Here is a 21,399-nt window from a genome sequence, read left to right as displayed (position 1 = left end):
GTAGAAAAAAAGTAAAAAAGACTGTTTGAAAAGAAGTCACACGTGGCCGGGCAGCGAAGGGGGTAAGTTGACAGACTGAAGTGAGAACTGGAGACAGAGACCTGGGAGGCTGTGTGGTCAGACATAAAAACAAGAAAATCAGCGGAAGAAATGCTACCAGAGAGGACAATTTTGGAGAAAGGGGTACGTGTGGGAACCCCACCAAGGAGAAACAGCCGCAACAGCTGCAGTGTTTAATGAACAATTGAGCAGTGGAGGTCGAAGGCAAGAGACTTGGAGACCTGAAAGTAGGATGTGAATCTGTTCAACAGCTTACATGAATAAACTTTTCATTGCTGTAGGATATAAGATGGTCTGACTTTGGTTTTCCTGGAAGAAGTGGAAAAGAGAGCACCTTGTGGATTGGTTCCAAAGGAGCAAACACTCCCTGCCATTTGGACTCCTACGGCTGCAACTTGGTGTTGCAAGTACAAGGAAGGTAAGAAGTGTATATAGAATGGTTTGAGTTGGAAGGGAGTTCAAAGATCATCTAATTCCAACCTCCCTACCATAGGCAGGGACACCTCCCACCAGATCAAGCTGCTCAAGCCCCATCCAACCTGGCCTTGAACACCTCCAGGAAAGAGAAAAGTTATACAGTGCTATAGAGTTAGTTTTGGAGTGTTAATTCTGGGTCTCATTATTTTAGTTTTCTGAGCTTTTAATGACTGCAGAGCATCAGAACTGTTCTATAGGAAATGGTAGAACCTCAGGAGTCTGGAATTTGACTGGGTAACACAATTTTTTTTTCTTGTGTTTAAAGAAGATCTTTTCTGATCTGTGTTTTATGTAGCCCAAGAATAAATATTTTAATCTTCCTCGCAGTTATAAATTCAGGAATTAGGGATTAGGAGATAAAGAGTTAAAAAAAAAATCCCAGAATCAAAGTAGAAATAAACTACTTCAGACTTCTACAATAGTCTCCGTGCAAAAGCCTCTAATAGCCTGCTAGAATTAATTTAAAAGGGGAACATCAGGATGGGAGCAGCCAGCTGTGAGCAATGTTGAAAGGGACACTTCAGGCTCCAGACTAATTTTGAAGCATGTGGCTTTCTTGCTGTATCTTTCTGCCTGTTTGCATGCTGTCTTTTCGGGGCTTTTTTTTTCCCCCTTTCCTTGCATATTGGCCTCAGGGGTTTTTGTTATCTGTTATTGCTAGAGTAACAAAACAAGTTTCATGCATTTTTTAGGTTAGATAGTATAGAGTGGAAGGAATAATTTGCCAGTGGGATTTTAATGTGATTAATTACTCTGACGCTTTATAGAACAGTAAAGTCATGGTGGTCTTGTGATTAAAGTGCAGGATTGGAAGTCAGGCATGCTGGAGTCTATGCTGGGCAGTGCCACAGGTTGACTAGCTTTAAGGTCTGAGGCAAATGAATATGTCATCATCTTATCTATAAGATAAGATGATACTTTAGCTTTCAGGTGGGTTTTTATTTGTATTTATAAACAGCTTTGAGATCCTCAGGTGAACTTAGAGCAGAGACACTCTGGAAACCTGCTCGGTGCTGCGCTTTGCTTCAGATCACATCAATAAGCATTATGCATTGAAGTCCAGACACTTAAGTGTGTTTAGAAGCTAAAAACCTCATTAAAAACCATGAGACTTACACCCCAAAATATCTTCTGAGGATCCACCTAGATACTGGGTGCACTAAATAGTGCAGTAATCCAGCAGACCTGATAGCTGCCCTGCCTTTTTACTTTCAGGTGTTGAACTCAAGCCAAAGTTCCAGCATCACCCAGCAATTTTTCCTGCCTTCCCAAGACACTTCCTCCCCCTCTAGCAGAGCAAGCAGAACAAAATCCTTGTTGCTTTCAGGGAAGAAGCAGCCTAAAGCCTTTGCACGGCCTGAAAAGACGAAGTTGTTTTCCTCTTTGGAGTAAAACCTATAAATAGATTGCAAACTTCCACAATCTTGTGAATCCTGTGCTGCTTCAGAGCAGAAAGATTCTCTTTTGAGACTCACAAACTAGACAGGGTTTTAACAGAATATAAGCTTATGCTAAACTTAAATAGATTTGCCTTTGCAGGAAAGCCAGGGACAACTCCTTAGCCCTTTGTTGCTATCTTGAATTTCCTCCTTGCATCCCTTGGGCTTCTTAATTTTTTGCTTCATGATATTGCTTTGTCATGAGCCTGCAGGATTAACTTGTGAGCCTCCTAACCTAGTTATTCTCTGCCCCCTTCAGAGAGTCTATCTTGGAGGGCAAAATGAAGCTGTAATAGCACTTGGGTTTCAAGAGAACTACTTTTTGTGCCTACAGCCAGCAGTAGCTTTGGTAATTACCGAGAAATGTCAACGGCCGATGGCGCTTCCATCTGTGCTGATCCCTTGCAGTTCTGGCTATCCTTCTATTCCTGTCTCTTCTGGTTTTGTGCCATTTGGCTGCTTGTCTACCGTTTTCAGATCTGTGACTTAGAACTGACAACCAGAAGCAGCAGGCAAAAAAAGCAAGAAGTGAGTACCAAGGAAAGGGACAAAAAGAAAAGATCTTACTAGAGTCTGAAACAAAGAGGAGGGCTCCTCGAATTGTCCAACTGGCCTGTGAAGTACTGCCTTTACTTTTTCATTGCTTAATGCATGGGTCACTATTGTGCTGATTTTCTGGCACTTCTTAAATCTAATAAATTCTCCTTTTGTGTATTCATTTCTGGTTACGTCCATCACATAAAGTGCTGCCTTATAAAATTTCTTTTTCTAAAATAACACATGTACCTGCTAAGATATTTCATTTATAGTACCCATAAAACCGGCACCACCAGTTCTGGCGTATTCCTTTTTTCTCTCTGTGATCTAGTCTGTATAAGTGAAGTACAGACATAAGCTCCTGAGGACGAGGTCTGTGTCTCAGCTTTGTTTGGCCTCATGCTGGTGTGCATTGACCCACTTCTTTGGGTGCATGGAGAACAACCTGGAACTGAGAACCCTCATGAGCAGAATGACCCTGCCCTGCTCCATCTGGGCATATAGCGGTACCAGTGAGTTCTTAAACCCAGTGACTCACACAAGCCACATTTTCATCACATGGTACTGATAACACCAAAAGAAACATGGGTGTTTCAGGATTATTATGTGTATGGGTGTCTCTAGATTTTATTTATGCCATTGCCGTATCTGTGGCATTGGATCATCAAGGCAAGTTTTACTAAGAATGAGGGGTTTGGGACTAACAGGCAATTAAGTACTACAGGTGATTCTGTGAAACAGAAATTACATCAATACCCCTTTTCTGTTACCATTCTAAACACACAGTACCCTCCCTTTAAAAAAACAAACCCTGGGTACAGCAGCTATTCGTTCAGTGAATGACAGTACATTGTCTCTAAGCAAACTATTTCCCCTGGTTTATAGAGCAATTGTTAATGCTCTGAGCATCTGTAGATGCTTTGTGTTTCACTGTGAAAGGGAGGAAGGAAGAACTAGATGGGAAAGCTTTTTTTAAAAAAATTTTATCTGGCCTTTAAAAAGAATTGGTGAGAAGCTGTAAATCTTTATAGTTAAAAAAAATTTAAAGTGGAATATTTTAAAAACACTTCTAGGAGACAGCCTGTAAGCACTGCCTGTGTTCTCACTGTGTAGGAGATTCACACGGCAAGGCAGATTATGTTTTATTGAAAACCTTGCTACTGCCTTTAGTTCTTTTCTGTAACTGATGTGCACTGAGTACATTTTTATCTTCTCTTTATTTCCAGGAAGAAATGGCACCTCTTCCCACCTGATGACACCAGTTTCCTTTATCCCACCAGGATCCCTTATGAGGAATCTAGCGTATTCAGCAAAGTCAACGTTGCCAACCCTGATCTGAAATGCTTTCCAAAGTTTAGGAATGCAACAGCCCATGTCGTTACACTCAATCCAGGACAGGTATCATTCACCTATAAGCTTTATATTACTTTGAGGATTCTGGTAAATTATTTAACTGCCTAATTAAAGGCTAGGAAATGTTAACAAATTGACTATAGCACTTTCCTCTCTCTCCACTCTGCACTCAGGCTTGATGCATTTCTCTCAGCATGGAACTTTCGTTGCTCACAGTTATTTTACTAGCCTTTTTTTGTACAAAACCCACCAACATTTAAGGAGTTAGTTCAATCGGCTGCCCAATTCCACCACAGTTCTTGCGATCACCTCCAATTTTTCTGCTTTAAAACTTTCTTGAACACTACTCCAACACGTCTACTCTGAAACCAGTATGTTCTGTGAAATGTATTTGGTTAATGACTGTGTAGAGCCGGCAGAGGAACTCGTGTTTTGATAGGGAATAACTTCACTGGGGAACACTGCCCCAACTTGATGCTTTAATAGCAGTGTTGTAATGATGATACTTGCATTTAGAGCGCACACTATCCAGAGGTTTCATGGTGCTTTACAAGGATGTGAGGGTATTACTAACCCTGTTTTACTGAGAAAGTTCACTTATAAATGCCTGGCTTATAGTGAGACAGGCAGTCAGCAGCAGTATGAGAGTAGGGCTCAGGACATTAAATTCCTAGTCTCCTGCTGTAAATAGTGTTCTCCTTTATTTAATCAACGTGTTGTGTATTTGGAGTCTGAATTACTCTTTTTCATTTGTTCAGCAGTGCACGTCCTTGTAATGCACTCCTGTGCATCTCAAACTGTTGTGCCTTTCCAGAGGAATTTTGCAATGTTCATTGCTCTGACCACTTAAGACAGTGGAGTTGCTGCTTCTAGAGCCTTTTCACCATTCTCCTACCAGCTCAGTGACTTGTCTGAGTGTTCCATTGCCCTGGCAAACCCAGCTGCCTTCATAAAGAATGAGTTTTTACTAATGCAGCTGATTTTGAGGAGGCAGAGTGAGGAGCATTCATGTGAACCGGTGAGAATGGCAGACTAGAGCAGGATAGTACTTTACAGCAAGAGGATGACCTCTGTCACTTGGGAAGAGCATGCTTTTCTTCTGGTACTGTTGCAAACGGGGAATCTGTGATCAACCTTCATTGTTTGCACTACATTAGCTTCTAGTCATAATCCTAAAGCAAATTATTAGTTTTGCATTCTGCACTCTATAAGGTGGCAGTCTTCAATAATTTAAAGCACAAAGAACAAATTTTTACTGTTGATAAAAATGCTACATCCATTCAGCACTGCATTATCCATGATCCTCAATGCTATTTCAATTTATAATCTCCTTTGGAATGATCAAGTATGGTAGTGAACCTTTAATATGATCTTAATTTTAATTAGACTTAAAGCAATTACAAATTAATCTTGCCAGGAATAAAGATCTTGAGCCAGCACAGTAATACAAGTTGTCTATGCTGCCATGAAGGGGATACTGTTTGAGTTTCTGGGGGAGAAAGTAATGTAGAGGCAATGAGGGAGCAGTGAGGTACTGCCTTCATCCATTTTATCAGCACCTTTTGGGTGGTGCTTTCCAGCATCCAGAAGCTTATGGGGCAGGTAGCTGGAAATTGCTGCCTTTTGATAAAGAGGGAAGGAGTTCTCCTAGGTCATTCTATTGTTAACAAGGGCAAGGATCCCTAGATAATAACAATTTTGATACATGCTTAGCTCTGGCTTTCAGGCAGAATTAATACAATTACTGCAGAACTATAGTCGGCTTTATTTTTGTGGTAATGGCTAGCATCTCCAGTCCTTTCCAGAGGGTACATAAAACATTTTGCATTAGATATTGTAAAAATAAAGCACTGAAAAATAAAGACAAAGCTCTTCTTAGGTATTCAGGAGAGGAACTGCAGGTAGGGTGAGTGCAGCTTTGAATATCAAAAACTTAATGTGTCTAATGCCACCTTCTGGTCGTTGTTTGCTACAAGCTATTTTTCTACACCCATTTAAGGCTTTAAAGCAGAATTCCTTCATTGTATCAATGCACAATGGGTACTTCAATTGCATCCTTTGTGCCCTTTCACTGTATTGTTCAGAGGTGAATCTCTGTTATGAATTTAGGTAGTTCACTGGTAACTTCAGGCTTTATAAGAATCATAGAATCATAGAATAACCAGGTTGAAAGAGACCCACCGGATCATCAAGTCCAACCATTCCTATCAAACACTAAACCATGCCCCTTAGTACCTCATCCACCCATCCCTTAAACACCTCCAGGGAAGGTGACTCAACCACCTCCCTGGGCAGCCTGTTCCACAGAATCACAGAATCACCAGGTTGGAAGAGACCCACCGGATCATCGAGTCCAACCGTTCCCATCAAACACTAAACCATATCCCTCAGCACCTCATCCACCCGTGCCTTAAACACCTCCAGGGAAGGTGACTCAACCACCTCCCTGGGCAGCCTGTTCCAGTGACCAATGACCCTTTCTGTAAAGAATTTTTTCCTAACGTCTAGCCTAAACCTCCCCTGGTGGAGCTTGAGGCCATTCCCTCTTGTCCTGTCCCCTGTCACTTGGGAGAAGAGCCCAGCACCCTCCTCTCTACAACCTCCTTTCAGGTAGTTGTAGAGAGCAATGAGGTCTCCCCTCAGCCTCCTCTTCTCCAGGCTAAACACCCCCAGCTCTCTCAGCTGTTCCTCATAAGGTCTGTTCTCCAGCCCCTTCACCAGCTTCGTTGCTGTACTTGACCTGTGGCTGTGGGGGCTGAATTTCCACAGAAGTCTTAATATGACTTCTGATTATAGATTAGTGATCTGCTTGCGATACAAATTATTATGACATTTATATATCTAACTTATTTAAATAGGGAGCTGAGTAGTTTTAGTGTTTGCAGCTGTACACGCATATATCTGTAAAGTTATAAGCTCAAGTTGTACCACACAAATGAAAGAACTCCTTATAAATATTTGGACCTTGTCACCTATATGTGATGGTTGCAAGGCTGAGTGGTAAGCATGGAGCGGGAGGTTGACTGCTGGTGGATTTGTGTTCACTGAACTAGTGAGTTTTCACCCAGATCATTGGTGTTTTGTTTATTTGTTCAAATATTCTGCAGCGTTTCTAGTAACATCTTGATTGTTTTCGCAAATATACAAGTATTGTTTAAAAGACCATAAATGAGGCAAAACATGTCTGTTCTAGTATTTTCCGCCCTACACTCTGAGACAAGAGTTAAGAGAGTTGGGGTCGTATCTGCTGCCCTCAGCTTAAACCTCATCCAGGACACATGTCTTGTCTGCCATCAGTGGGAAGAACCTGGCATCTCTACAAGGCAATTCATCCTCCCTGTCTTATACAATTACAGTCCTACAGGAACATTCATCCCATCTTGTCCTTCAGCAGAGGCTATAAAAGGAGCCTACGCACATAGATGCTTAACTTTTTGATGATTAAAAATAGGAGGGATGAATACCACCTGAAAAGGCTACAAAAAACTGAGATGCTATACAAATACAAAGTCATTGATCATTCTTTCCTCTGCCCCACTTCTCGCCAGCTTCTTGCTTCCTTTCTTCTCACTAATGGAATTGCTCTTAACCCATGTAACTAGACAATGGTAAAAAGACTAGAAGGCGCATCTCAGCTTGTCTGAAGGTCGACGCATAAGGCTCCTCACGTCTTCCCTCCTAATGGAGGGCAAGCACCTGGTATGCTGGGGCTCCCACAAGCAATGCCATTGTCACAATATGGAAAAAACATATTTTAAAAAATACGTTATTGGTTACTGTCTCTCTTTGTCATCTGCTGTTCAGAAACTCTCCTCCCCTGCTTTCGCTTGCCTTGCTATCTGAAAGTCTAAAGAAACATATCTCAGATTGAGTGTGTGTCCATAACTACAGTTACCACTAAGTTCCTGTGTATACCTGCAAGGTTTTCCCTGTCTGTGCTCCTGCTGTAGTGTCATAACATACCATGGGATCCTGCTCGGCAGCCAGAGCTGTCAACAGCACAAACAGTCCCTTCACTTCTAACCCAACCCTAAGCATGTAGTCAGGGAGGAATTTCCCTATGTGCCACCTTTAAAGGATGAGAACATCAGATTGGGCATAAAGTGGGGAACAAAAGAACACACAATCTGGATAACAAATAAGACTGTAATTGATACCACAAAAAATTGTAGGAAGCCATGAAATACAGTAATTCAAACTTTTTAAAAGGCAGTGAAATGCTCTGGCTGAAAAGTGTACAAAATACTTCTTAAAAGGAGTTGCAGTGAAAGACTACAATTGGAGAAGAGTTTAAGGGATTTTAGTAAAGGAGAATTCAGAGTTGTCTGTAGCATTGTGCATAGCAGATGATTAATAATTCTGTTTAGGAAAAGAAAGCAAGAGTTTTCCTGTGGGAAACTATAGAGCTGGCCTCAGGTCACCTTGTAGAGAAGGCAGACAACCCACTTTGACCTCTAGACACCAGAACTATCATCTCTACCATATGAGAGGCAGAAAAATCCAGGAGCTGAGTATAGACTAGAATTGGTGAGGAAAACACCATTCAGCCTGCAGCCCACATGGAGAGCCCCATGAGTGCCCAAAAATTCAAGCCAAACAAAGGTGAAGGCTGCCAGTTCCCAACTCTATACGTTTTGATCTCTTCCCTGAGCTTCCCTCAAGACCTTGCCTGGGTCCCTATGGTCACAGCACAGTAACAGCCACATTCTCTTCCTGTCCGCAGCGCTTCTCCCCAGGGCTGTACCTACGCTTCTGTTTCATAGAATCATCAGATTGGAAGAGACCCACTGGATCATCGAGTCCAACCGTTCCTATCAAACACTAAGCCATGCCCCTTAGCACCTCGTCCACCCATCCCTTAAACACCTCCAGGGAAGGGGAATCAACCACCTCCCTGGGCAGCCTGTTCCAGTGCCCAGTGACCCTTTCTGTGAAAAATTTTTTCCTGATGTCCAGCCTAAACCTCCCCTGGCAGAGCTTGAGGCCATTCCCTCTCGTCCTGTCCCCTGTCACTTGGGAGAAGAGCCCAGCACCCTCCTCTCCACAACCTCCTTTCAGGTAGTTGTAGAGAGCAATGAGGTCTCCCCTCAGCCTCCTCTTCTCCAGGCGAAACACCCCCAGCTCTCTCAGCCGTTCCTCATAAGGCCTGTTCTCCAGCCCCTTCACCAGCTTTGTTGGTCTTCTCTGGACTCGCTCCAGAGCCTCAACATTCTTCTTGTGGTGAGGGGCCCAGAACTGAACACAGGATTCGAGGAGCGGTCTCACCAGTGCCGAGTACAGAGGGAGAATAACCTCCCTGGACCTGTTGGTCACGCCGTTTCTGATACAAGCCAAGATGCCATTGGCCTTGGCCACCTGGGCCACTGCTGGCTCATGTTCAGTCGCTGTCAACCAACACCCCCAGGTCCCTCTCCTCCAGGCAGCTTTCTAGACAGACTTCTCCCAGTCTGTAGCACTGCACAGGGTTGTTGTGCCCCAAGTGCAGGACCCGGCATTTGGCCTTGTTAAACCTCATCCCATTGGACTCAGCCCAGTGGTCCAGCCTGTTCAGATCCCTTTGCAGAGCCTCCCTACCCTCCAGCAGATCGACACTTCCACCCAGCTTAGTGTTGTCCGCAAACTTGCTAAGGGTGCACTCAATGCCTTCATCCAGGTCATTGATGAAGACATTGAACAGGGCTGGACCCAGCACTGAGCCCTGGGGAACCCCACTTATCACTGGCCTCCAGCTGGATTTCACACCATTTCCCACCACTCTCTGGGCCCGGCCAGCCAACCAGTTTTCCACCCAGGAGAGTGTGTGCCTGTCCAGGCCACCTGTTTCAGCAGGTGCAAAGACACCAGCTTTGGAGCAAGGAGGAAGACCAAACAAGAAGTAACTTCCAGCACCAGGGCAGCCAGGCACCAGATGGGACAGGGCCTGGGCTGGAGTTGCAGCACTCTCACAGAGCTGGGAATGGCGTATTTATTGTATTTTTCATTGCCAGGGTGGCAGGCAGCTTTGGGATTTGCTCGGGTACCCTCAGAACCCATCATCTGTTCCTTACCATCACACTGGTGTGCTTTAGTGGTTCCTTTTCTTGTGCATTTACCCAAATATCTTTTTCTAATGAGCAGGAATTTCTTGGTGTAATATTTCACTTCAGGGTATGCTCTCTTTTTGAAGCAATCCCACCTTTGCCCTACCTTTGCACTGTATCAAGTTAATCATGTCCACTGAGAATTTAAATCTTTTCTGTTCTCTGTGCTGTACAAGTTTTCAGCATTGCTTCGCTTGCTCTCCCAACTGTTCTTTTGGTTCTTTCTTCCTGTTACAGACTAGAATTTCTTTTTATCTTTTCTGAGATTTCTGTCCTACTTTGACTTCATCTGCTGTATTTGCCTATCGCTAGCCTAAATATTAAAATTATCTGATTGGTAGCTCTTTAGATCAGTATCTTCCCAGCCCACAAAGCTAGAGATATTCTGTAAAAAGCAGGCTAACACCAGATTCTCTCTTAGCTTGAAGTAGTCTTATTTTTACACTTTACGTTTTCCCTGTAAAAAGTTTGCTGCATTTGTGTGTGTGTGTGTGTGTGTTACTTCACTGTGATTTACTTTCACATTTCCTATTGAAACATCATTTCAAATGTAGCTAAATCTGTGTCCCATATTCATAAACATATGGAAGTCTACTTTATTTTGTTGTGGAATTGATAGTTGAGGGTCAGGAATTGTTTGGTTTGAGTTTTTTCATGGGAAGTTTTTTGCCTCTAGTTCACAAGCATAGAAGAATACCGGTTGGTAAAAGTAGAAGAATTCTACTTTACTTCTCTCTCTGCTGAATTTTTTTCTGGGGGGGGTTGTCTTCTGTTAGTTCTGCTGCTTCCTTGCCAGCTGTATTTTTTATTTTCTTATTACTTTTTTCCATGTCTCTGTCTTCCTTAAAGTTTTAGTCCTTTTGGTTTTGATAATGACAATTTTCTTGGTGCTACAAATGTTTTTAACAAGCATAAGCTTGCCCAAAAATAAAGAGGGCAAGTATCTCTGTAGTGTCTGGTTTGCCTCTTCCAGTCACAGCTTTGTAGGTTCTATAAATTGCATCAGCAAACAGTGCCCACTGCTGAGATACATGACTGCACAGTTATTACCCTTAACCTGCTGGCAAGTAAAATCTGATTAGTCTCTACAAAGAGCAAGTTCCTCCTCTTTGGTTTGAAAAGACTGGACTAGATGGGCAGATTGTATTTCCCTCCTAGCTCGACCTCCTCTTTCCAAAGCAATTCTGTCTCTACTTTGCACATCAATCACATCGATCCCAAACATTCCATTCCTAATTTCCATCTCTGTTTTCCAGGCAGTCCTTCTTACTCAAACATTTATACACTTCCCTTAATTTGCCTCTTGCTCTTGTTCCCTTGCTACATAGTCCCTCTACACCATATCCCAGTTTGCTAGTGTCTTTATCCACTTCTACATGTTGCAAACTCACTTTTCCTACACGAGTCTCATGGTAAGCACCCCATTGTTGGAAACAGCTGTTTACTCCAGAAGTTATGCTACCTTCTGCTGCACACCAGAATTTTCTAGGTTTCATCATTATCCCCTGTCACTTGGAATGCACCCAGATTCTTCAACAGAGTATAACATAAGATCCCCTATAGAGCAATGAGTGTTTTTCTGTATGATTCTGCAGTCAATGAATTGTGGGCAAACACTTACTAACAGACAAACCCACTGCAGGCTATGCAACTGCACTTTTCATTTAAAGTGTGGGATTCTATGATAAAAGCACCGCTCTAAACTTGTTCTGTATACAAAACATGTTTTAGCTTCAGACTGTGTAGGGGTTTGTACACTTCTAGATGTCAGGAATTACTAATTGGTGATATTTTTTTAAATAAGGTCCTTCCACAGACTGACTGCTTCATTTTGTACGCTTTACTGGATTAAAGTACAATTTCCAAATGTTTTTGACCCTTACAGAGCAAATGCTTTTTTGTTTGACTTAATTGAAACCTGTGGAGAACATTTTGTCCTGTGGTCTAAAAACGATGCTGCTCCAACTGTCCTGTAAGTGTTTGCAGAACTGGGACCACAGTCATTGTTTCCTACACAGACATTTTCTCATTATCTGTCTTTTGATATAATGAAGCACAGGGCTATCTAGGTAGGAGACCATTCTTTTAGGTAATTTGTGTCTACCAAGAAAAAGAATTGTCTGCAATTCAGATACAGATCATTGCTTCACTTTCCCCGTTCTGAAGTTTATATTTTTATCCATCTCTGACCAGTTTTATACCCTGTCAAAAATGATCTTTTATGCTTTTCTTGATAGCTCTACGTTAATCTAATGTTCAGTAATCTGTAAAGCTTGTACTATATCATCAAAACAACAGTAATGTCTTTGTACCATAAAAGCCATGGGTTACAATCAATTTTATGTCACAGCTATTGTCCTGATATAGTTATAAAGCCCTGTTCTAAACTAGATTGCCATGATTTCTGGGATACCTTCTTTTGAAAGCCCATCTACTAGAAGTGACAAGTTTAATACTGATAATTATTTACCCAAATTAAAGCTACATATTGTTAATCACCTAAATGAGCATTAGAATACCTGCTTTTTCGGGAAGCCAGCTGGCAGTCCTCCTAAAGGAACTGAAAGTCTGCTGAGGTGGAGAGTCTACAAAAGAATTCTTGCTTGGCTGAGACTTTCTTTAAAGCTCTGCTCTACTGCTACCACAGCTGTGGGCCCTTTATGTGGCCAGACCTTGCTTAGCTAGAGCAGTTACAATGTTACAATTCTGCTTCACCTGAGAAGGAGTTTGGATGAGAGGTAGTTCAGGATCACATCAACTTCTTCCAGAATAATATTGATAAAATGGGAAGAGAGAGCAGTCATTTAAGTCTTGAGAAAAGGCTCTTTAGAAGAAAGAAATAAAGATCACCTCCTCACCCCATTCCTTGTCTCATTATGCCTCTGCATCCCACATCACCTTAGTTAAAATGTTCTATCTTTCTTCAGGCTTCTGCCAGTACCCTAATGTGATGTCTCCAACTGCAGGTCCTGCTCGTTCCAAGGCACTGGTGGCACTATGTGGAATCCATTGACCCCATCACTGTCAGCGTAAACTCTTGGATTGAACTGGTATTTTCCTTTTTATGTCATGGTGATGTAGCACTTCCCTGTTGGCATGAACTTTTGTCCCTTGCCTGCCAAGTTCAGTCCTATTGGATATGCCATATTCAGAGGGCAGGGAGGGGAGAGCCCTTGTGGATATACAGTTTTTCCTGAAGAACATTCCAAAGTTCCAGATCTGAAGTCCCAATTCAGCAGAAATCACATACACGTTTACGTCCATTAGGCAAACAAATAAACACAAGCTAAACTTCTCATATCCAGTTTCTGACAGATATTCAGCTTTGTGCTGAACAGAGGACGAAACATCAGCTTCACCTCAAGCACATGCTCACACACAAAGCTAAATTAGAATTAAAATCAGATTAACGTGATAGGAAGGGGGTGAGAGAGTATTTTTGAATTTTCATTTCTCAGTGATAGTTTTGATTTGCCTGGAGTTGGATTTTCTGAAGTATTTAATTAATTTTTTTTTCCCCAGGCTTTGATTTTCTTCTTGCTCATGTTAACCAGTATGTATGGGATGGTTCAAGGGATAACTTCTCAATGCTCCAGAAGGTTTTCTGATTCAAATTACTTTATCATTAATCCTAGCTTAATATAAAAAAAAACCCATTTGAAATGGCCTGTGAAAACTGCCTCACTAAAATAGTTATTGCTTTTTTTTTTTTAAAAAAAAAATCTTTATTAGACTGGAAGACTGCAGGGGGATGAACACATGCGTTCATCTACTGTTCAAAGACCACACAATACATTTCTCATACCAACATCAAACCAAGCATTTGTGGAGCAGAGGAACTCACTTGTGCTTTTCCCTCATGGAGAAACTCTTTAGATGAGACTATATATTGAGAAAGAACAGCAAGCCCACAGCCCATACCAGCCTCTCATATAGATCTGTTTTCAAGATCTTGCTAGTGAATAGCATACACGCTGCCTCCTTCTCCCCACATACCAAAAGCTGCTGTGAAGATGCGCAGCTTTTGCATCCCAGGTGAATGTTCCTTACAGAAATTATCCCTGCAACTGATGATGGCAGCTCTCTTAGGTGTTGGGCAATCCAGCTATGAAAAATTCTGACTCAGGTTCTAAAAGACAATACTGAGAACATTTCCATTACCAAATTGAGCAGTTCTTCATTGCAGCTGTTACCAGCTGCTTTCATATTGACAGATGTGAATCATACCAACATTTATAGATCTAGTGAAACCATCAATTATACTGGCAAGACTTTAGAGTAGAAGTTTAATTTGTTTTTAGCTGGATGTTAACTACTCAAAGTATTCCTCGCTTCCTGACATACCCTCATGCAATCGGTACAACCCTGTTACTCAGCAGGCCAGGATGAATGCCAGGAGTGATACACCTTAAATAATTTCCGCATGTAGATATTAAACTCTGTTTTGGGAGGGTTGCTATACGAGGCCATTAATGAGCCAAGCATGCAAAGCCACAAAATGCTAAGAGCACTTCCCTGACTTCTCTCCCAAATTCTGCTCAGGGCTCCAGGATGAATTACTGCCTTTAGCACTCGTACTAGCAAGATGCATGGTTTGCTTGACATGTTCCCTGAAGCCACAATTAGGCAGCTCAGGGCTATGGGTTAACTAGGTTACATTTTCCTTCCAAAGCTTGTATGCCTAAGCATTTGAATGAAAGAAAATTTATGTATCCACTCCTAGGCACTTGTTATTGAAATAACTAAACCACCCACCTTGTTTGGGAAGTCTTACTGTCTCCTTCCACATACCCTTCTCTTCCATATACAAGAAACTCAATTAAGTGGGAAAGAAAGCCAAAAAAGATCCTATAAAGTTTTGTTCTGCTATCCCAAGCTAGCCAGTACCCAGCTGCACAGGGGGATGATGCAGGGAGTGAAGGCCTGAAACAGAGCCAGTTACTAACTTAGTTTTTAGTTCTGCAGGAGAGCTTTCAGAGGGAACGCGTTCCCTCTCCTGATGTTTAAAGCTGCAGCAGTATGTCAGCTACTGTTGGATGATAAAATATTTCTTGAATTTCCTCAAGACTCACCTTTGTGCCTCTGTAGCCCCCAGATAATTACTGCCTCTCTGTAACATCCTGTGTTTTAAGTACTTAAATTAGACACGATATGTAGATATATAAAATCTGCTGTGTACTTCCATGGTCCCTTCTAGTCCTAAAGAGCTATATAAATGCCTACATTAATTAAATGCTAACAGTGCATTGTAACCACCGGATTCAATTAACAGAACACTAATTAGGGAAAATATTACATACACACACTAGAATATAGTTTTTGCAAATCCTTCAAGTGAGTAGTCACACCAAAGCCTGTGCTGTTACTCATGTGGGGAGCTGTATGCATGAGTAGGAGCATCAAAAGCCTGGAGCCTTTCATTGACTTTACATAAATGATTATGGCTTTCAGACTAAGGCTGTACATTTAGTTCTTCAGGATCTTCCAGCTTTCTGCAGAGACCCAGGTGCTAACCTCTCTCCAAACACTTTCTGTTCTCTTGAGGCAGGATGCAGATCATGAGGCCCGTGTAGAAGAAGCAATAACTCGAATGCTGGTATGCGCTGTAAAATCAGCAGAAAATCCCAGTGATGGAGATTGCTGGCTAAATCCCACAGAGGTAAGCCCCCTCTTGCTCTCATTATAGCAGTTATAACAGAGAATTACTGACATTTTGCTTAGCTCCCCCTGAGTCTTTCTGCTGCCTGAGGAAGAGAAAGAAGAATTTTAAATTCCTTCCCATTGTGTAGCAAAAGTACTTCATGGAAGATAATCACGCAACACTGAATTGAAACATTTCTCCTTTTAACTGAGTGTATCTTGGGTGTTTTCTTAGGCTGAGGCAACATCCCATGAAATCAATCTTCAGTACCTGAATAAAGCAGTGTCTGCATATTTCAAGTGTCAAAAGGCAAATGTGTCAGAGCAGGCAAGTTCCAGCAGCACCAGTGCAGAGCAAAGGACAAGTGCCTCGTGCAAGAGGAGGAAAAGAGAAGCCAGCAGTGAAAGAGAGGGCTGCAGGTTACTAACCCACAAATCTGGCTTTTCAGCATTTAAAGCAGGAAATCCACAGGAAATACCTTTTGGGCCTCATCTTATTCAAGTTCTACCACAGTCTCAAGAAACAAGCTCAATGGGTGCAGTTGCAGTTGAAAGTGACAGTAGAGACCTTCTGCATGAAAGCGAAGGAGGACACATTGGAAAGTTACACTGCTCCAGGAAGCAACTGGTAATGAACAATGACCGTGAAGCACCTGCACATCAAATGGATTCAGACAGCAGTCCAAATGCCTCACAAACAGCCCTTTCTACCAATGATTTGCTGGACTGCTTGGTTAATCCGCGTGTCATCAGTTTAGTGGCTAGACTGCTGCTGGAGAGAAGAGTTTAATGCTGGAGTGCTTTATCATTTCTGAAATAAAGAAATTAAGCGGCAGCCTTGTGTTTAAGGTGTGTAAGCTTGGTAATAATTGAGCGTTTAATTTCAAATAATTTTTTAGGTACAGAGACAGTTAATGTTTAAGGGGCAAACTGAAGTTGAGCTGGAAGAAGAGTAACTGGTTAATGATTGCTGGGAAGAGAAAGGTGTGTTTAGTCAGAGAGCTCCTCAGTGTTCTAAGCAAAATGAAGCATACACAGTTACAATCCTACCTTGTGTGGATGGGATCTTTGAAGTTTTTTTACAGCTCTGAGCTGTGAGACAAGTATGGCTTGGTAACAGACTTGGGAGGGAATGCTGGAATGTGGTTCCATAGCAGAGGGGAACTGAGCAGGAGAAGATGGACTGACTTTCTGTAGTCTGCGGTGATCAAGAGGTGATCAGTTGATCACATTAGAAATAGTTAAAATAAATGTAATCTCATCTAAGAGGCAATACACTCCCTAATGCATCTGCTCCATCCCTTCCACAAAATAACTTCAGTTTTGTCACAAAGCTCTAGGATGGAGCAAGACAAAAGCCTTTAGGAAAAAAGTGGCTTTCATCTGGTTCAGAAACATTTGAAGCTGGGAGACAAAAGGCCATGAGGAAGTTACTGTTATGATTTGTTTAAAGCCAGATGTGCACAGTTCCCTGTCTCAGAGGAACAAAACAAAGCAGTTATGACTTTATACTTCTGTTCTACTTTTTACCATAACAATCAAAATGTAATGATTTTTTATCTTTTGGTTCTAAGTGGTTGCTCTACAAGCCCATCCTTTCCTCAAAGAATAGCAGTCCTTGGATTTGTTTTTGACAGCTGGGCTGTCCTTTGATTAAAAGGTTACAGAACTTGAAATATAGGCAAGAAGGGGGGTTAACACTGAGGCTACGCATGGAGGCTTGAAAAAAACATGGAGAGAAAGCTGCTGAGATCTGGGATGCTATCACTTCCTTTGCTTTCTGTCTGCAGTGGCAAACAAGAGTGGTGTTTGCCCTACGTGGGGATTCATAGGGGTTCTTCCGAAACCCTTGCTTTTATGAATTTAATCTTTGCTCATGCCTAGTAACACCTACAAACCAGATTGTATCATTAACCTGTTCCCAGATTCATAGCCCTGTACCACCAGCCCTCTGATAATTCATTTGCCTGATGTCTGTTCTCTGCTAAATCCACGTTTTCAGAAAGATCACCTTCCAGCAATTTGCAGTTGAAAAATCATGATGGCAAAGGTGCTTTCTCTCTGCTTTTATACAGGTTGCAGGTTGGCAGGGCCCCGATGGACAATGGTAAGTGCTCTAAATGTGCACTGACAGGTCAGAAATACAAGAAAGCTTGACACTCAAAAAAAAATGAAAAAACCCAAATACTCTTGGAAAGGGATTAAACCCAAAAGACTTGAAGGTTAATATTCAAAAAGCTCAGAGAGCTTATTCTGGTGGGCCCTTTTTGGTGCAGTTAATTTGACTACTGGATGGGGCAGGATTTAGCTCTCATTTCTCTGGCTGGCTGGGAAAGAGGAAACAAAGTGGTATACGTTGTCTGCTGGAGACCTTGGCTTTGACAGTGACTGCCTGTTAGTGGCAAAGGCTGCATCAGCTCTGTCTTTGACCCAGAAGTGTGCAGTTTCGAACACCCTGCTCTAGCCTCATAACAGAGCTCAGACCCCAAGGACGCCCATCTCTCATTTTCATCATCGACCTGCAGCCAAGATGTGATTCTCGGCAGCATCTGAGGAAAATCTGCTTTCTTGTTTTATGTTAGCACACCGAGCTGTCTCAATGGGGTTGCACCACTGCAACAAGACCAGAAATTTATAAACAATCCCATCAATAAAATTGAGGTTTTTGTGTTGGCACTGCTGTGCCTAAAGGATTAAAAATCAGTTCGGAGATGCCTTAGTCACATCTACTGCCTTTAGTGATCCACCAGGCTCTGAGGGAGCAGATCTGTAGAATGAGACAGCCCCTTTTCAATACTCGGGTGCATCTCAGAAGAGCTGGGCTTCAGTGACAGCCTGCATCCATCCTGCTGCTGCACTTGCCTCCTTCCCCAGACTGACCTCAGGGGCTGGGAAAAGCCAGAGAGCAGGGCTGCTGAGAGTGTTTGCCGTGGGGAGGAGGGGTTGCAGATGCTACGTTTTAATTCACTGAGCAAAAAATAATCCTGCAATAAAAAAGCTTTTATATCTAGAACAGATACAGCCAAGAGAAGAAAAGCCCAGCAATGAAGTGGAGGAGGAAGATAGCAACACTGCCTTCCAGTCCCCCATTTCTATAGCTGAAGCTTTCCTCCTAAAACACAAATCATCTTAACACACCCCCACAATATCTGCACTGAACATTTCCTCCCTTTGTATTCAGGACTGTCCTTGAAAAGCCTTGCTGGATGTTTCAGAGGCTTTTTCAGGACTCGTACCATGGGCAGAGGGTCTGGTGTTGAGTTGGAGAACCTGTCTCAGACTCTACACAGGACCAGCTGTTCTCACAAGGCTGAGCAGCACATGCTCAGGGGCACATCACTTACCACTTTAAACAAATACTCTCTGGCTAGGGAGAGCACAGTTTATGCCAGTCCAGGTGCAGTCCATGATTTAAGGGCCAGACTGTGCCCAGAAGCTATTAGCAAAGGGGACAGGGAGACGGGCAAGCGAGCCTGTTTAGGATGCTAGGCAAAAGCACCAGAAAGATTTTGTCTCAGAGGCGCAATTATAAAATCTCAGTCATACTCTCAGCACACAGGGGCAGAGACAGAAACGCCCACAAATTCAGAAAATCACGTATGGCAAATGGTTCACACACCAATAAGAGAAATTTATAGCTCGGACCCCATTTGCAGGATACTGAATGTTGTGATTTCTGACACCATTTCTAAATTCATGGCCTCTGTGTGGAGAAGCTCAGACAAGTTTATACATATTCAAACTGTTAAATTACTTCTGACCTCCCTGGTGACAGCCTGGCTCAACCAAGAGCCAGAACCCAGCCCCTAACCCTCTCTAACCCCTAATAGAAAACTTTCTTTCCCCCCAAGAAAGAGTATTTCTTACTTGCTGTCAGCAGTGGACATGGCAACAGTTGAGATCGTGGCCTGGAGCCATCACCAGGGTGGTCACAGGAGAGATGCATTTGTCATCTCTTTTTTTAGCGGAGTGAGAATAAGAGATTGCCCTGCACAGCCCAGTGATGCCGTCAAAGCCATGCTCCAGCCCAGAGACCAGTCCAAGCAGTGGCCAGTGTGTTCATCTCCCCACACATGTCCAGACCATCCCCCATGCTTGGAAACCCCGAGTCTTCCCTGCCCCAAAACCAGATTTACAAAGTGGTTCATCTCTCCTGGACTGACACTGCTACTTGCTGTCGCAGAGTACAGCCCTCACCTAAAGGGATCTGCAAAGAACAAAACCACATCCAAACCAAAAAGTTCCACCTCTCAAGAGAGCAGGAAGGAAAACACCCAAATAGATACATCTTTTGTAGTTCTAGTCTTTCACCAAAACCCTCCCCACTACATTTCACTGGGTACCATTTTATTTCACAGCACTATATACCCCACATTCACATCTCTCAGGAGTTCTGCTCTGGCTTCATATGCTTGAAGCCACAGGTGCAAAACTCGAGTGCAGAGCTATAACATGTATTATGCTATAGCATTAACTATAAATTGGAGTTTTAACTAATAAACGTGGCATATTGAAGAGGTGGAAAAAAAACCTTCTGCAGAGCTAATTGCCATTTAAAATAAAGGCAGTGCTGCAAATCAGTCTGTTTGCCAACTAGTGAGCTCCTTGCTGTGTTTCTCAGCTACAAATGTGAACCATTTACACAGTGGGCAGACTTCCTCTCCAGGGGAGTTTCCTGATGTTTCTGGAGTTACTGTGACACTGACTGATGGGGAAAGACCTTGTTTTACAACCCAGTTTATCTGAACACATGAGGAAAAGGAGCTTAGCCTCCACATAAAGAGCCACAGATTTTGGAGGTGTGTTTTAGGAAACATCCCAAGTGAATGCTCCACTAGGCTTCCAATTCTCCACCTCTCCACCTAATCAGTGGGTTTTGACTATCTCAGTGGGGTGATTGGGAGCTAGAGTATCTGGTCACCTTGGGACAGTCACCTGCTGTCAAGGGAAGGACTCATGAAAGTCCCAGCACAAAGAGCATAGGGGCCTTAGGAACATGAGCAGGAGCCCAAGGGCTCTCCATTTCCCAGAGTGCCTGTGCTGAGGAACCTGGGGAACCCTGCAGTGGGTAAAAAAAAAAGAAGTGTCCCACAAAACAGAAGCATTGCTTTGCACCCAAGTCACACGTGCATTACGTGTTGCTTACCTATTGACAGGCAGTGTGATGGAAGAGGCATGGCTAGCTCCTGCTCAGCCCCGTCACAGTTTCGCAGTTAAACCTAGCTCCAGCTTTTGAAGGTGCAAACTTTGCTCCTTCCAAAGCTCTGGTGAGATTGTCCCAGCAACAAGATTTGATTTCTTGTGATGACCCATTAAAAACACTTCATGAGGGTCTGAAGCTGGCATTTCAAGCATCAGAGAACTTTTAAACCAGACTTCCTAGCAGAAAATGTTAGTCTGTATCTTTCCAGGCCAGAAAGAAAGCTTACAAAAAGGGGTTTCATCTTCATGGGGCTATTCGACTCTTGTGGAGCCACTTTCTGCCCCATGGCCATGGGGAGGACACCTCTGAGTTTCCATGGCAGCCAGAGGCTTAACTTGTTCCTAAATTTTTCTCGCACCCCTGCGGTGCCCCCTCCTCCTGCTCTCCAAAGCCTGGGCTATGCCCATGCAAAGCACCAGGCAGCAAAACTCACCCTTCCCATTTAACCAGCACTGGCCTTGTCCCACCCTGGCAGGGGACATGAATCCAGTCCAATTAGCAGCAGCCCTAACAAAGCTGGCAGAAAAAGCACCATTGAAATGAAAAACGTTGATGTATAAGTAGAAGGCAGAGCAAGCAGGGCCATGACACAACTTGTCGCCATGCCCAG

The 21,399-nt window shown here is 42.9% G+C and overlaps 2 protein-coding genes across 3 annotated transcripts in view; one reads left to right on the top strand and one right to left on the bottom strand.

Moving 5' to 3' along the window:
- HSPBAP1 (HSPB1 associated protein 1) overlaps positions 1-16,421 on the top strand; it is a 39,293-nt gene extending 22,872 nt beyond the window's left edge. For both annotated transcript variants that reach the window (XM_069861445.1, XM_069861446.1), the window contains exons 4-8: positions 342-478; positions 3,740-3,911; positions 12,913-12,996; positions 15,495-15,605; positions 15,822-16,421. In XM_069861445.1, the coding sequence (XP_069717546.1) occupies positions 342-478; positions 3,740-3,911; positions 12,913-12,996; positions 15,495-15,605; positions 15,822-16,376 (1,059 nt within the window). In that variant the 3' untranslated portion in view covers positions 16,377-16,421. The remainder of the gene's footprint in view (positions 1-341; positions 479-3,739; positions 3,912-12,912; positions 12,997-15,494; positions 15,606-15,821) is intronic.
- Positions 1-21,399, bottom strand: part of SLC49A4 (solute carrier family 49 member 4) — a 294,424-nt gene that overhangs the window by 94,409 nt on the left and 178,616 nt on the right. The window lies entirely within an intron of this gene.

Source organism: Phaenicophaeus curvirostris, chromosome 7 (genome assembly GCF_032191515.1).
Source record: "Phaenicophaeus curvirostris isolate KB17595 chromosome 7, BPBGC_Pcur_1.0, whole genome shotgun sequence".
In the NCBI taxonomy this organism is placed as follows: Eukaryota; Metazoa; Chordata; class Aves; order Cuculiformes; family Cuculidae; genus Phaenicophaeus; species Phaenicophaeus curvirostris.
This window is presented reverse-complemented; position numbering and strand designations above follow the sequence as displayed.